The 17,491-nt window shown below is 40.4% G+C and overlaps 1 protein-coding gene across 1 annotated transcript in view; it reads right to left on the minus strand.

The window, feature by feature from the left end:
* Window positions 1–327: 327 nt before the first annotated feature.
* Window positions 328–17,491, minus strand: part of plpp4 (phospholipid phosphatase 4) — a 49,685-nt gene continuing 32,521 nt past the window's right edge. The window contains exons 4-7 of the mRNA XM_085427565.1: window positions 14,547–14,610; window positions 14,276–14,400; window positions 5,110–5,280; window positions 328–3,558 (exon numbers count right to left, since the gene is read on the minus strand). Of these exons, the coding sequence (XP_085283691.1) occupies window positions 3,350–3,558; window positions 5,110–5,280; window positions 14,276–14,400; window positions 14,547–14,610 (569 nt within the window). The 3' untranslated portion in view covers window positions 328–3,349. The remainder of the gene's footprint in view (window positions 3,559–5,109; window positions 5,281–14,275; window positions 14,401–14,546; window positions 14,611–17,491) is intronic.

Here is a 17,491-nt window from a genome sequence, read left to right on the forward strand (position 1 = left end):
GAAATGTGGAGACCAAAGTCACTAAGAAGAATGTTTGTAAGATACGTTGTGCCAACTGATCCAAGAGCTGCAGTTATTCCAGTGTGGTGAACTGACCGACCAACGTATTAGCACTGCTGTCATTAGCATGGCCAAAAAAAAAAGAAAAGCTAGAGCTGTCACTGACAGCAACCCAATCAGGTTATGAAAATCAACAGGCAGTCTTAGGCACAAATATGTTTATTGGAAACTCCCTAAGCAAGAGTGCAACACAGCTGGTGCAGTAAAGCACAACACACACTTAGACCAGAGTTCTGCTTGCGCTGTGCTAACCGATGGCAGCTCCGCTGAAGCATAAAGTAACTGAACTAACTGAGCTCATTCAGATGTTTGCTACTGCACAATCTAAGATTGTTCATTTGCATAATATAAGGAACAGTGTAGTAGCTGCTAAATACAGTTTTTTTTTTTATTCTAATACCCCAAACCTTGATTTGTGAGTTTCAGTTTCTTTCATCAGAGTTAGTATAGACCCCCACGATCGCACAAGATACCTAAGGATCCTTTGATTCTTCATGGACAAGGTTCACACAGCTGCAGTCCTTTATTGTACATAAAGTATACAAATAGCAAAACACAGCTCAAAGACTTCTCAAGGCCTGACATGCTTATTGATAGAAAACAATCTTCTCACAAATGGAACTGGCATGCCATGAACAAAGATTCTTTTTTTTTTCTTCAGACATCTATTCATGATAGCTGACAATCATCTCAATATTCTTCAGTATTTTTATTTTCTTAAGTTTATTTATGCCTTCAGTCCTTGTGAAGGTGAAACATCTGGAAAAAATATCTGAGGAGTACACACTGGCTGCTTATCTAATTTAAAATAATTAAATATTTATTTTAATAACTTTTCTTTCTCTCTCTCTAAAAAAAAGATTAAATTTCGTTTCTTAGTGACACATCAACCATTTGAAATAACAGGACACCAACTGCTACAACAGCATCTATAGCACCAAATGAAAACAAGCCGTGATCTTAGATTATTTCTAAGAGAGCGGGGAACTCAAATCCCCTGTTGAAAAAAGGTGAAAATACAGACTTCTGAACAATGCTTTTCCTGCAATATACAGTACCACATAATAGGAGAAAACTAAATGACAGAGTACAAACATCAGACCGCCATCAGTCAGGCAAATGCAGGTATAGAACATTGTGTATTTGTGTCACAATCCTTTTTATCTCTGAAAATCTGCCTCACAAAGCCAGTATCTCACAGTGACACATTTGCAGTCATGTGCTGAAAGACTCTATGGAGTCACTCTCCTTTCTTACAGTCAGCTCTCAGAGTCTCAAGTCCCATCACAGAGTCTGATGCGCAGCGTCGAGCACCTTTTTCCCTCTGGTGAAACGTTCGTTCTTTGTAAAGTTTCACGTTGTATTGCATCATTGTGAGATCGACCTTGTCAAACGCTGCACACAAAAACATTCACACGCTCGCGCGCACACACACAAATGCTTTACAACAGCTGCCAATGGGTTGCATTTGTGATTCAGGCTTAATTGTGACACGTTTAAATAAATCATGTAAAAAGTCATTTTGATCAGAGAGATCGTTCCTTGTCTACCTTTGTGCCACGAGCCAAACTGTGCCCAGGATAAAGTGAAACAACAGCCGAAGGTACAGCTGATGTTTTCCACTAAAACATATGCGGCGACAGACTGTAGAGAATGTAAAAACACTGCTCACGAGCTTCTTGACAGGATTTGAAAAAAAAAAAGCTTTCTACATTTGGCTTGCTGCTCATTCATTCTGTTATGCTGTGCAGTTCTCCTGCATCGCCCAACACATTGCTTTTTAGTGCTCGTTTGGGTTAGAGCTGTCCTAATATCTAATTTTCCCATTAATGTCACAGCAATGGCAAAAAAGCGCATAGTAACCAAGGCAACGAAAAAAAACATTATTTCTAACTGCAAAAGGCTACAAATTGCTTTGTTGATGATAGGAAACCAGTCATCTAGCTATCTTGGATTTCTGTTCATAATGAAAAACTTGGTGCATACTACCTAGGCATAAAAAAAACCTACAGATCTTTGGTGTTTGCTTGTTTCAACATGCTGTCCCTATATTAAGAAAAATTGAACTTTAATGGATGATAAATACACCATAATCACAGCCCTGGGTTCAGATCTCTAGTCTGCTGAATACTAGATTGTCTATTTGTGGGGCTACATTAGACTGAAAGCCATTTGCGATGCATGGGCAGTTCACGGGGCACCTCATATAGTTCTAATGCCCTCATAAGGAGCAGTGGCTGACCGTGCTTAATGAGGATTAATGCAGAAGCAGATTGGGGTTTGCACCTTCCCAGACACACTTCTGCCACAGCATTCCCGCTTGGCTGTTATTGATTGCCCCCACTGAGGGTCCGTGTCCCTGTGCAACCTCGGGGAACAAGTGTTAAATGCAAAGCAAGTGAAAAATAGAGTTTGATGGTGACAAGGAGAGGAGGAGGAAGAGAAATGAGGAAGTGGTGATATGCAGGGTTTAAAGCCCAAGAGAATGGTGAGAATTTGAATAATGAAAAAAAAAAAACATTGCTTTTGACATGGAGCTGTGCTTCCCTAAGTGAGTATTGGTTCTTTATTTATCGTTATGCTGCCAGACAATAAAATAAAACTGCTGGAAATAGTAGAGGTATGAATATAGACTGCTCCTGCATGCCTTAAAGTTTTAGGCCTGGTGCCCTACAAAATGCAGAAGACATCTGTAGATTTAAATGAAACACAGGATGTTGTTTCGTTTCTGGCATGAGGTGCTATCAGATTCCACATTTTGTTTTAAAGTGTGACATATACAATAACACTAGTTTAATTTCATGGTTTGATTGCTGTGACATTTCATGGGATCTCCTCAACCATCTGTCCCATTTCTTTACAACCAAACAATAAATATACTCCAGCATATAGCAACCTGCCAACCGTGTCTCTCATTACGCAGAAAGATTCCAGCGAAAGCTGGCAATATTTTCATCTTCTTTCACAGCCATTAGTAAGACATCTCCTCAGGTTTTCAACATTTTTTTTCTCGTCCCTCTCTGTGGCAATGTCCCATATTCGTAGGTTCCTCGCATACAACACATCTAAATATAGACTTTAATGGCTGCTGAGCAAAATCAAAGAGAAAAAAAACAAAACAGGAATAATGTAGGTGCCACCCGCAGTGTGGGGTTTAAGAGAATAGAAATGCATGAGGCGTTTCACTGTCCACTGGAATGTATACAAGAGTCAGTCAGTCACTGGGAATGGGGGGTGGGCTTGGCGGCTTGGTGAGGGCGTTGGGGGTAGTCTCAGTGGTGGCCACTAGTCATACTGGCCCTTCAGTCAAGCCTTCCAGGGGAAGGGTGGTGGCGTTGTCAGTGGGCTGCGGGTCGTCCTGAGGATGCATGGGCGTGTGCGTGGCGACAGCCAGGCTGGCATAAGGCAGGTGGCAGTCCATGTGCAGGAAGGGGGGGTAGTGCTGGCGGTAGCAAATGTATGCAAACAGCAACCCGATCACTCCTCCAACAAAAGCGTCTGCAAGGCACAAAAACAGATATATTTAAAGGAATGCATGGATAGCTAAGTTTAGCCTGCGTGAAGGAAGTAAAATAACACCTGCAAATAGAATTAGCACAATTAATAAGCCATTGATGTATGTGTTGCAGTGCTTATATTGTAGTTTGGAGTTCGATGAAAGAAACTTGAAAGGGAGAGTAACGAATCTGCTCTGCTGAGCGGTGGCTTCACTTGCCTCAGGACAGGAGGCTGTCTGTGTCACTTTGTCATATGCTGAACAGGCTTGTATTATACCTAGCCACCTTTAAGCTATAATATATCATATAATATCACACTGCCATGGTGAGTATTAAGTCTATATTGCTGCATATAGATCAAAATGACACAGTCAGCTGGTGGCTGAAACAGCTCTAGTAGAGGCTTCTGCCATATCAAAATGATGTTTTTTCCACAGGTCTCCCTTTATTTCGTCCTTCTGGGTGAAATGAAAAAAATACTGCAACATCGATTCCCGCCATTCAACAGCTGTACAGTGCACGAGTTTGCTCACTGAATGTTTCATCGACTGCTGTCAACCGAATTTAATAGACTGTGACTTGATGCGATATATTAGCTGGGCGGCCTCGTTGAGACGGCGTGTGGAAGGCCAGCCTTTTCCCCTCAGAGAACAGAGGGCACATCCAAAGTGAAAAGGAATGGTGAGGAACATTAGTATCTATTGAGAATGGTGCCGCAGCCTGGCTAATGGCAGCTCCCAGCTTGTGTTTACAGTGGGAGCAGATTGAGCCCCCTCAAGTTTAATAGCCCTTTGCGTACTTACAGTTTGCTGAGGAGATTCACGACAAAAAGTCGAGCTAAGAAACACAATGAGGACCCATGCAATGATTGGCTTGTCTTGAACTGCTGTAGGTGCTTTGCTTTCATTGTAAATATATTTTAGTTCCTAAAAAAAGTGGAACATATGGCTCTCTAAAACTAATTAACACCCCATGACAGAACTGTCATCATATTTGCACATGCGCTTTTACACACCTCACCCACATATTCATTCGCTTCCTCTCGCTTCACCCCTCCATCCCAGGTTTTTCTAAGTCTTTTAGTAAATATATGAAGTTAAAACAGAGAAAGAATAATGATGTGGAGAAACATGAAACCTTAACCTTATAATCATAATCTCCTCCCGAAGCTGGTGAATGATATGATGCATCTGATGCAGTTTTCAGGAATTAATCATTATGCAATATCTTAAAGACAGCTCTTTAAGACACAATTTTACGCCTGTTGGACAAACAAGTGAACTTCTTAGTTGGGCTTATCGTACCGGCTGCACTTTTTAGCTTTCTCTCAATTTGTCAGGTGTGATGATGAAGTTAAAGCTTGTTGTGATTATAGGAATACAGCTGTTACAAGCATAGGCCTCATTACTCATCTGCATCTACAATTACAAAAGTGCCTTGAGCAAGGTTGGACTGAACATCAATAATTTCTGGCTGACACGGGCACAAGACTTTTTGTGGCAATAATTCTAATAAATGGAGGAAAATCTCGTGTCTAAGTTGTCAGGCAGACCTTGCCAGTGGTGTTTGTAGTCACAGGTCCGGGACAGTGCAATCATCATGGCGCTGTAAAGAGGCAGCACCATAGCACAGAGACGCCAGCTACGCCCGCGACCTTGATCCGTAAAACACTGCAACTTTCCCGCCAGGTAGAAGGAGGTGAAACCAAGACCTGAGAATGCAACTAGAGGGAAGACAAAGAGAAAGAAAGAGAGACAAATCAACATTGAATGTTATGTTACAACATTCAGATTATCAGTTGATGTCTTGATCTAGGCTCTTGATATAAATACAGTCAGTGAGCCAGTCACACAAGGCTAGTTCAGTTACTTTTAATTCAGTATTTTTTTTACATAGCACCAAATCACAACAGTTGCCTCAAGGGGTTTTATATTATAATGTAAAGACCCTAAAATATAAATAATAGAGTGATGTGATACCACTCAGCCAATCAGCTCTGTGCATTCTAGGTGGTAAACACTGACTCTACAGTGTCAATAGCTGAGAGTAAGTTACACATGAAAAGATGGTAGAAAGAAAGGGAGAAATACAGACGATTGTGTGAAAAGCTTAAAAAATTGACAAGGAAGAAAGAAGGAAAAAATTAGGAACGAACAGTGCTGTGCAAAAATGAAAAGTGGACAGTGAAAATAGAGCAATGGGTGAACGCTGGGCCTCTCCAGATGCAATTTGTTGATCTCTAAGATGATGAGGACCTGAAAGAGCAGCTTGTATGTGCTGATCCTTGCACTTTTCAACTGAGTTAGGTTTCTCAGGTATGAGGAAAGTAGCCCTGTGCATCTTGACCACGTTTGGGTCTACACACTTAACCAAGGCAGTTTTCTCCACAGTTGTTATAATGAAAACTAAAGAATTGAGCTCTAGCTTTAAAATCCTTGCAGGACAAGCTAGAGCTCAATTCACTCACAATAAATTTGTGTGTAAATGATCAGTATTTATTCAGGTTTTGACGCACACGTTTGTAAAATAGTTTTACGTGTGGTCAGATTGCTTCTTACTTGTGTGTGGATTGGAGCACGTGCCTGAGAGTCCTAGAAAGTTGCACACAAAATTGGTGTACATATTTGTAAGTTTAAATTTACACTTGTGGAACATATTGTACACATTTGCAACCCTTTTTGCGGCACATTTCTCTCCATAATTAAAAGAGGGGAATAAAGGGAGCCTCTAAAACTGCTCACAACTGTTCAGCTGTGTTGAGATTTATAATGGTTGAGACTTTTCAGTCCGGATAGGAAACAGAAAAGAGGCAATTCGAGATTTTCCGCCCTTTATTCGATTTTTCTGAAGTTAAACACTTAAACTTTTAATGGCGAGAATTTTGAAAAATCATACATATATGTATATAATTAAACATTATGATCATCCAGACCTTTGCTTCAGTAACTTTCTTCTAAGTGGACCTCTTTAAATTTTAGTTAAATACCCCTGCCCTATTGTATGAGCACTTGGCAAGAGTGGGAAGGAAAAACTCCCTTTTAGCAGGAAGGAACCTCCAACAGAACCAGGCTCGGGCAGGGGCAGCCATCTGCCGTGATGGGTTGAGGTTGAGGTGAGTGAGAAAGGACAAAACACAAGCTGTGGAAAAGAGCGAGAGATTAATAACTCCTGATTAAATGTGGAGTGGTGTACAAATACAGAGAGGGAAAAGAGGTGAGTGAAGAAGCCCCAAAAGTAACCTGTCTATATAAAATCATACTACAGATATATTTATGTAGTTTAAAAGGTAAATGAAATTGTACTTATAAGTCACCTTTCTATTCAGCTGAGCAGTCAAAGCAACTTATTACTATAAGTCTCATTTTCACCCTATGACACACAACACTAACATTCACACACACAAACACACACATGCTTAAGCATCAGGTTGAGCTTGGACTTCAGTACCTTGCCCAAGGATACTTCAACCTGTGGAGGAGTTAGGGATCGATTCACTGACCAGCTGATCCATCTGTGTAACTGTTGAGCATTTTGGAAAAATGTAATGGAAACTGATAGGAGTTTTGCAGCAGTTTTTCAGAAGTTGAGTATGTGTTTCCACTGCACTTTTACCTGCTTTCAATGTGCATGAATTGAATGATAAAGAAAATGGAAAGAGGTCAAACCTCCAGCAAAACTTGCAATGTACAGATAAACATTTTTTAATTGACCAAGGTGTTTTGGCTTGTGGCCTTCAAGGGATCATCACAATGAGGTCGTTATGATGAGATGTTGTTGGAGTTTTTGACCTCTTCCCACAGCCACCCACTCACAGGTAATTTCACTGAGACTGCAGTCTCTAAACGCTGTGCTGAAACACTCTGCAGGTGCCTAGGAGCAGACGGGAGCAAGCAGAAAACTACACTTACAGAGCTAAGCAGAGCCCACACTCTCAAGGAGACTCATTTAGCAATTTGCATACTCTTGCAAAATGAGGTCTGTTTGCAGCATCAATGTGTGCATCCCACGTGAAATAATTAGCTTCCTAATGACTGAACACTGAACAGCTCTCACCTCAAAACAAGAAAGTCCTGGGTTTGAATCCATGAGTCAGCTGGGGCTTTTCTATATGAGGACTATGTTTGAGCTCTGTGGGAGTTCTCTCTGGGTGCACGGTTTTCCTCCCACAGTCCAAACACGTGCACTGGTAATGGTCTAAATTTGCCGTACATAAGAAAATCATCGGATTAGTGATCCTATGGTAGCACTCACTCACAAAAAGAAGAGAACACACATGTCCCAAATCGTACCACTCGAGAGTGGGTTAGAGTTTATAAATTACACACATACACACAGAAACATACGTTACAGTGAAAAATAAAGCCCCGAGTAAGAAAACAATCGTGACTGAGCTACTCGCCATGCAATGCTGAAGAGACCACCCCTTGTTTTAACTGATGTTGTAGAAAAAGCAGCAGTCTAATTATCAGAATTAAAGGTTTTGTGATGGAGCCATTAATCTTTGCCCTGGCACAGGGTCATTAGTTAACTGCTACAGCAGGCCAAACAGCACCCAGCCTCACCCATCAGATGCCCATTTGTCACTCACCCCACAATCTGGCCCAGAATACTAAGACCAGCAGGACACATGTGCAGCCAGGAGAGAGAGAGAGAAAGCGAGGAAATCCAATGGGGGTAGAAGGAAGAGGCAGAAAGTTCAGCCGTCCCAACAGCTGCCTGTCTTGCTTTCAGGTGATGACTTGGATCCATTAACAATTCTGAATTTTACACTGGACAATTTACACCAGCATAGTGGACAGTTGGTTTAGGCTAATATAAGATTTATTGCTATGTTATTCAATGTTACTTGCATGGGAAGTTATGGAGATATTGTAGTTTTCCTTCATTGCATCCTTATTCAGAATACTTTCCCATATTACATTTTTCTGCGTTTTTTTGTTTGTTTTTTTGCTCTTTTTGTTTTTGCTGGATTGCTCACAATGTATCTTCTTCTTGCTAGCCAGCCAATTTACCCATCAGATGTTAGCAAAAGTTGGATCCTGCTTGAAAAGTAGACTGGGGTAAACTGGGAGCCCAATTAATGCGAGGAAAGATGCAAACACTACAAAGATAATGAAGCTTTGGGTGATATAAAGCAGATTTAAGAGGCTCCCAGAGGAAATTCACACCTGCCCAATATTAACAATGCATTGCACAGAGAGGCTTAGTGGACCCCAAGCTTTAAATTGCGCCAGTATTTGCTATACCTTGTTCTGTATGCAATAACACACTGGACATTGTCAGCATTACCAAAAATGCATTACTTTTGAGCTTTCTAGCTCACTTGAGTTCCTCTGCTCAGAGGTTATGAACAAGCCATCCCCAGCCTAAGCGTTCCTCACTGCCCATCAATCTCACTTCTGGGCAACCTCACCACATTTCCCATCACAGCTCACACCATTTATTTTAATAGCTCTTACTATAGCTAAGACAATTACATTACTCACTGTGAAAGACAGAACCAAATTATCAATAAACCATAGAGTCGGACATTGAAATGTTCAGTCAGCATGGTCTAACTCATATTAGTTCAACAAGACTTTCAATATTATCTTTTCAATTTCTGGAGAGCAGATCACACATCATTTTTGTATTAGTAACAGCAGTAATGTAACACTTCAAAAAGGGTATCATATTGCACAAAGTCATCTTCACTGTTTGAACATGATAAACGTATACATTACTCTGTGCGTTGTACATGCTTTGATTCTTCTCTTCTAAAATCATGACCCAGCTGGAGCAGCCATCTAGTAAACTGCTCTTTCTTGCTATAATCATTCATTCAGAGTGACAGGCACATATCCATTTATGAGAAGGAGGCTGCACAGGTCACCAAACTCACACAACAACTCTCCCTGATTTGTAGCAATTTGCTGCTATAGTTAAATACCAGAGCTTTTTCGTAATATGTGGATTTCATACATAAAATTCTGCAAATGGCCCATTTTAACTGACGTGCAGTCTATAAATCTGAGCAACTGAAGACAATGTTGAAATACTCCAGACAGAAAATAGGGGAACTGTAGATAGAAACAATATTGTCTAACCTTTATTTTTAGAATTCATTGACAGAAACAACAAATGTGAATAAATTAAATCTAACCTGCTGCAAAGCTGAGCCAAAATCGTCTTTTTTATTGCCATAGTACACACAAAGTTTATGTTTGTAGACACAGTAAGTCAACATCTTGAGGATTGCTCTAATAGAAATGCTTTTTCGGCATGAATAATACAATAAGTATGTGCTCTGCCCGGGCTACGTGTAAAGAAGTGCGCAAATACATTTTGTAGATGTAAAATTTGCATATATGACCAAGCTGGGTTATACTTAATTTAATAATGACTGGGATGTTATTGTCTTGTTCAGAAGTGGCAGGAGTCCCTAAGAGGACAGAGGGAAGAGGCCAAGGATGGGGGGGAAACATCATGTTAATGAATCTGTCTCATTCATTTCAAAAGCTTTGAAAAAGTTATTCCCCTGAGACTAAACAGAGATGCCTAATGAGAGTAATGAGTACAGGGTGATTGCCTTTTTTCATCTTCAAACAAACACAAGGTTTGCGCAGAAGTTTCAAGTGAAGAAGGACCAACATTGCACTTTTTTTAAAGATGGAAATGATGCAAGAAGGTTTTTCTTTTTGGTAAACGTGTTAGAAACTGCATCCACTGGTGCATCCAAAGGAACCGCTCAGCCACATAAATGGAGCTAGCTTGCACAGTCTGCAAGCTAGTTCAGGCAGACTGCTCAAGCTGGACTGCGTCATACACATGCCTTACTCTCCTCGCCTCATACACCAAACTAAGACCTCGAATTTGTTTAGACACCAACATTTCCCATTTCTTTCACTAACATGTGCTGCTCTGTATCGCTGCCTGCTGTTCAGCCCCTCCGTCGCCCCAGCAACCACCTATAGGTTTGAGCCTACAGGCATTTATTTTTTAAATTTGCTTTTTGATTTTTAATTGTAGCTGCATCTTTTTAGAGATGTGGTGCAGCAGAAAAGGCAATAGCAGAGCTGCATGATAAATTGAAATAATGAGATAGAATTTGCTAACTAGGAGTTTTTCTTTAGGCTCTCAAAAGATTTGCACAATTATTTCTTATACAAGAAACGCTCCTGTACCTACTTTGGATTTTGACTGAAGCATTTCAACAGCGGGACAGGTTGCCATGTGATTTGATAGACATTTTTCCCGCAGGTAATTACTTTACGTTTTTATTCAAGTCTATCTATCTATTAAGTTAAAATGTTCAGGACTTTGGTCTGTATAAAAAAGCTGACATTAAACTCAGTTGTAGTTCTGGCAGGACACGGAGTCAAGCTCAGCCAGCAATCTCGGCTTCTTGGCTCTCTGTATCTATTAGCTTGCCATTTCGCCACTGTATTTGGTAGGATGAGCCAGAGACATTGATTACAGTATGTCTGCACTTGGGAGTAAGACTTAATATTATCTTGACTTTCCACATGCATTTATATGTATAACCTGAGGGAGGAGATCATTTTAAACCTTATTTTCTGGCAGTTGCTTCTTTTACCAGATTTATGTCAATTTTTACATCCCTGTGACTCCTGACACTGAACGTATGGCATTCTACCTGTTGATTATTATTAGGTAAAAGTAACTGCCCTGGGATGTAACCAAGATCACTGCCAATCTGCAAGTCTAACTTTCACAAAGATTTTTATCTTTGTTAGAATTAACACAGCAAATGTGCTAATATTAGTATGAGCTCAGAGCAATGCTGAAGTTCAGTCTGAAAGATCTCAGTGGCTGCGGCTGAGCCATTACACCAAACTTATCTACATTCTAGCTTTAAACACTTAACTCATTACTTATTTATGTGTTACTTTATAATATGAATTTCCATCAACACCACACTCCAAACTCATATTATTATGCTTCCAATCTCCCAGCCTTCCTCACTCTCTTCTTGCTGTTTTGACTTTTGACCCCAGCAGGAACAAGTGGGACACAACCCTGACTCTCACAGAAGTAATGCATATTAATTAACCACTTGAGCATGGAGACTGTTTCATCCATTAACATACAAAAGCTCAACAGAACCTCCTTATTAGCGCTGTATAATTGCTCCTTCACTCTGCACTGAACTGTGTCTGACTGCGTTATAGCAGAAATAAGAGGACACGCTGCTGCAGCAGCCTAATTCTCCCTAGACATTCAACTAATATGATGGACATGGCAAGCTAAGGCTAATTTAATATAGATAGTTGTGCATAAGTGAAAGAAGCAGGAGCTGGAGATGTGATTAGCTCCATCTCTCAGGATTCATTTAGGAATCGGAGAGACTGTAGATGGTAAGATGGCAGATGGGTTTCAAAAGTGTTTATTAATTGATCATATCTAATGGCTTAATATTCACAAGGGGAGAGTGGTGAGATGAATATGAATATGAAGTAGACAATTAGAGCTAATGCTTTAGGGCCCGGTTGCTTTATCGCTGTGGATATTGGTGCAGCGAATTCAGGGGAGTTGCTATTTATCTGTTTGTTTTTCTTTTTTCTGGAACCTGTCTCCTCCAATTTATGTTATTCTTTTACTTTGCTATGAGGCGAAGAAAAAGAAATCTAATCAGGGGCAACGTGAGCAGCTTTAACAACTTTCAAATGCAATAATAATAGTCTGAGTGTTTAAAAAATAGCTGTCGACAAACAGTGGAATCTGATATATATGTATATCTTTGTTCTGGCTATTCTTGATGGATTTCGTTTGCATTTTACCGTGTGTCCTTTAATGACACAAGCTGCATATCTGTGACCTCATTTCTGAGTCTGTGAGTGCAAAACTGTTTATTTTTCCCCTATAGTCTGAGTGTATGTCTTCACACAAGCCAGAGCTGATTTTGTGAGACATCCAGATGCCATTTTAAACAAGGCTCCATTCACTCTCGTCTTCTCTTTGGCCCTATTCTTCTGTCCCACGCCACATTTGTCTGAGTAAAAGCTCTGTAACTTATTCGTGGTCCAACAAGCAATGTCTGGTGAAAAGGGACAGAGACGGGAAATTGGATTTCTTCTGCTCTCTAGATGTGCTAGTGTATGGGCGCTCCCTATGTCCCCAGTCGCACTGTTCTCTCAATCACTTTCTTACTCACTGTGCAACAACATAAGGCTATTAGAGCTGTCGCATAGATGAATGTAATCCATGCTCAGTGCTGCGGTGAATTACAGAGCATCGTCCCTCTTTGCCATGTCTAATGGGACAAAGCCAACACTTCAAAGCCTTTCTTTAAAGCAGGTGTTTGAGAGGTTGTAAGCATTAGACTTTAGCATTATTACTATAAATATGTATTTCAAATAAATCTGGGCTGTGAAATTACATCATTGAATTCACATGGTCTTGGCATGTAACACACAAAAGCCCAGTGATCTCATGTTTGATTAGGAGCCTGCTGTAAACATTCACACTGACAGCAGGATGACAATTAAACAAATTTCCCAAGCATTTCAGAAGCAGAGCGTTTCTTGTACATATGCCCAATATACCTCAATAATAATTCGAATAATTCTCATTTGGTTTCATTAGAATCTTTAAAAAAAAAGAAGAAGAGGTGTTTAAGATGCATCATGCATTTTCAGCTCTTTTCACTACTGTGACAAATAACTGTTTCGGTAGGATGCAACAATTTGCTTATTTGCACATTCCTGCAGTACAAATGATTACTGCGTAATTACCTTGTCAACTCTGAATGAGGATGTAGAGTAGAAATGTAATGAAAATGCAGAAGCAAGCAAAACAAAATACATTTCATGCATGTCACAGCGGTAGCAAAGCACACAAAGATGCTTTCTTTAATTTCGCAAAACAGATATTGTGATGTGCAAAAGTCTTGAGCCACCCCTTGTTTCTTCCAAGCAGCCAGACTTTCTTGCAATTTTTTATATCTTGAGTAATAGTTCTCCAGGCTCCTGCCACTTAACACTGACGTATGACTCATTCAAACATGAAAAAGGCACCTAACTCAAGGGAGGAACCAGTGCTGTGTCACATAACAGACAACTTAGCAAAGAACCCGTTTTAAATTCCATCTTTAGGCACTTTTAAATGAGGAGAAACACCGGAACAAAACACCGTAAAAAAATAAAAACCCAAAACACCAAAGCCATGCGGTCACATTTTTGTTCAGTGCTGGCAAGACCATTAATAGATCTTTGCAAAGATGTATCTTCTTGATTAAAGCCTTTACATCCCAGATGCACCACGCTATGCCAAGAGTTTATTCAGCATCTGTGTGGCCTCCAGCAAATGTTCCATGGATACCGCTTAACATTCGTCTGCTGGACAACAGGAAAACATTTGAATTATTTAACATACTGCTGAAGTGAAAACAGCTTGGAGGATAAGATTTTGTGTGTCCTAAGCCGGAATGCACAGCTGAGCACAGCAGGATGTCAGATCAAACGGTGGGTGTGCATTCAACTCTTACTTAGGGTGCGCAAATTGAATGAAACTGATTGCTACATGTTGTAATTACCATGAAAGAGAGAGAGCAACAAGATACACCTCATACATACAGCAGCCAGTCAGTCATAGATTTGGTTTCTACTTGGTGAAATGTTGCTCAGAGCACCATGCCGTTTTAATGAGTGTCTGATATCTTCTGGCATTGTGTTGCAACTTCTGGTGGTGATTTATGTCAATCGCCTTGTGATACTCACAGGAGGAATGACTGCTGGGGAAGCTCTTGCGCCCCTCGGAGACTACCGCCGGCTCCCCAGTGCAAAGCATCTTTGCATTCATTTGCCCATCTGGGAAACAACGCTGTAAGTAGTCTGGCCTCGGTCTGAAAATCAAACAATACCATCGACGGGAAGAATTTCATTTTACTTGTCAAGAGTGAAAAAGGGATCTCATGTGGCAAGGGCCAAGAGCCTAACATTTAGCATTACTGACACTGCCTTTAAAAAAACATGGGCTTGTTTAACGTACCTGCCAACAATCAACTTGATAGTATTTGTGAAGACTCCGTTTAGAGCAAGAGCCAGGGATACAGCTGGAGGAAGAGAGACACATAACTGAACATTTTACAGTGTTGGGGTACTAAGACTGACATTTTTCAGCATCTGTAGGACTAATTGAAACCATCACGCTGCAGTAAATCATTCATTCTGTCAGTGTGACAAAGATTCGGGCAGGTTTACTTCTCCTCTGATATAATATAGCAATAAAACATCGATGGGAATTTCCCTTGCAGGTGGACACATGGTTGTTAGGGTCGTGTGTGAGCAGCAACAGTAGCGAGTAGGACTGACAAATGTATGCTTAGCTACCCTGTGAGACTCGTGGTGCTTTGAGCTACCATAAATGCCCCATCTCGCTTTTGTTTTAGGAGTGTGGGTAAATTGCCGTGGACCAAATACAACAGATGTCTGTCAGATCAAATCCAGCAATAAGCTTTCTCATCTCACAGTAGTGATAAAATTTTAGGTTCAGTCAAGGCTCGGGGCATAGGGTGTCTTGTTCGATCATCTCAGGATTACATCTTTGTCTCTTTTGCAGATGAAGTGGTCATGACAGCTTCATGAAGCAGCAACATTCAGATTTATGCAGCCGGGTGTTAGAATAAGAATGAGGACCTCAAACTGAAGCCGTGGCTATCAACTGGGTCGGCAATGAGTTTGCGAGATAGCCTTAAATAGAGCCACTGCTCTTCCACCAATACAATGAGACACGTGCCTTGCTTTTGAGCATGTCTATTCTATAGATGGACATCTAGCAGGTGAGAAGTTGGCTGAGAAAAGCTTCGACAAAGACTTAGAAAAGCTGGAAAACATGGGCAAGGGTAAGCCCTATTGCACACCAACAAAACTTAGGTAAGCAGTAAAAAATAGATCATTTGAATATAATGTCTAAGTTTAGTAACAGTATTAGTACTAAATACAAAGGGTGAGATTGATGTGTTACTTGTTAGATTTGAAAATGTGATAAAAGTGAAGAAAGAATCCTCACAGAAAAACTGACATAAGCGCATCCTTTTAGAGCCTAGTCTGACTGTGAAGCAATTCCTGCTTTATTAAACATCCATGATGGGGAACAGGAAAACTCCAATAGGTTGACAGGTAGGTGTTATACTGCAAATGTATGTTCATTTAATTAGCTGTAAAGAAAACCACCGGGACTCATCATTAGTACCCTGACCTCATAGGTTCATCCCAGTAGTCCGCAGTGGAAATGAGTCCATTCACCCTACCACCAAAACACACATGAATTATCTTCCTGAGTGGCTAACAGGAGCACAGATTCAGTATTATTTCACAGCTGGATAATTTGGGCAAACCAGTGCAGATCAAATGAAATCCCAGAATGAGGCACATACCGTCTCGGCAGGGACGTTAAATTGCAGCGCGTTTCCCTCATCCTTTGTCAGATCTCTGTCAGGATAAAACTATTGCTCCACTCCAACTCCCTAACATGTTAGGAAATCCTTTTTGGTGCTTGCTGACGGTCATTATTGCACTAATGATTTTTTTGCTGACCTATAGCCAAACGTAACGCTGACACAGTTTGACAGTTTGTGTTTTGCGCTTAATGCCCATTTAACTCCTGCTACACAATAAGCAGATTTCTGCTGATGAAAGTGGTTGCTATAAATATAATGTGCATCTAGTGCGGTGGACTGCCATATGGCACGCATGTATATTCCCACCCTGCAACTCTGTCCTTCCAGTTCGGCCAAAATTCACCTCACATCCACTAATTAATCTTGAAGGGTCCGAGAGGAGCTTGCATGATTAGCCATTTTTTAGCCCACCATGAGGGATCCTAATATATTCATCCCCCTAATATAGTATTCATCCGGCACCAGTCCCTATGCCAAATAGGTCTACTTACATTTGGATTGGGGCTATGCCTCTGCAAACCAAATCTGGTCGCATTCATATGCATATACCCTAGAGTTTGCCCCAATGATTACTCTAAGGCACAGTTTCAGGAAATTAGTAGCCTCATGAATAAAGATAGGACTGCGGCCGTTACATTAGCAAAGACCCTCTCTTTCAGCTCTTACAGAAAAACAAGGTGATTTGTGGGATTTGACGAAATCACCGATTGTTTAAATCGATTGTCATATCCTTAATATATTGCTACCCTCTAAATCTTCTCTCTTTTTAACAGCACAGGTGTTCAAACATAGAGCCTCGTTTTTTATATAGTACTTTCATAACTAGATGCTGATGCTTTGACACATGAGCGTAAACACAAATGCATTCTTGTACTCTGCTGGAAGATTGATCCCCATACACACAGTAAAAAACATAAGTAAATAAGAACGTCACTATATGTGTGGTATGGGATCTCACACTCAGATGCTGAGCAATATTATTCATTCTTTGTCACCAAAAACACACATAAAGAAATCATTACAGGATCATCTGCCGTTCTCCGAGAGTCGTATATAATATAATCAAACTTCCAAGATGGCATCGTTGTATCCTCACTGAGATAATCACGTAATTAAGCAGCATGACTTTGGGAATGATAAAGGATTATTAGACAACTCTAAAAAGAAAAACAATCCTTTTCACTCCAAAGAAAATGAGGCAAAGAGGCAGTGTGTTAGTAGATTGCACTGTATCAAACATTAAAACCCAGTACATTAGAAAAACTAATTTCCATTGGTACTCGGGAAATCTAACTCAAAACCCACAAATTATGAAAGTTCAATTAAATCTGTCTGAAAATTTGATTTATAGATTCAGAGTTAGAGGACCCTCAGGGACTGCTTGAAACCCCATAAATTAGCAAGAATATGAGGACAGCTACTTTTCGGTGATTTTAGTTTGGCATGAAAAATAAATTGGTCTGTAGGTAAAGCTACTTTTTAACCACAGACCCAGTTGAACAGCTGCTTTCCTTTTCTTTCTCATTCAGTCTTG

This window comes from Rhamphochromis longiceps, linkage group LG13, assembly GCF_057381845.1.
Source record: "Rhamphochromis longiceps isolate RC_006_pf linkage group LG13, R_longiceps_female_GT1.1, whole genome shotgun sequence".
Taxonomy (NCBI): domain Eukaryota; kingdom Metazoa; phylum Chordata; class Actinopteri; order Cichliformes; family Cichlidae; genus Rhamphochromis; species Rhamphochromis longiceps.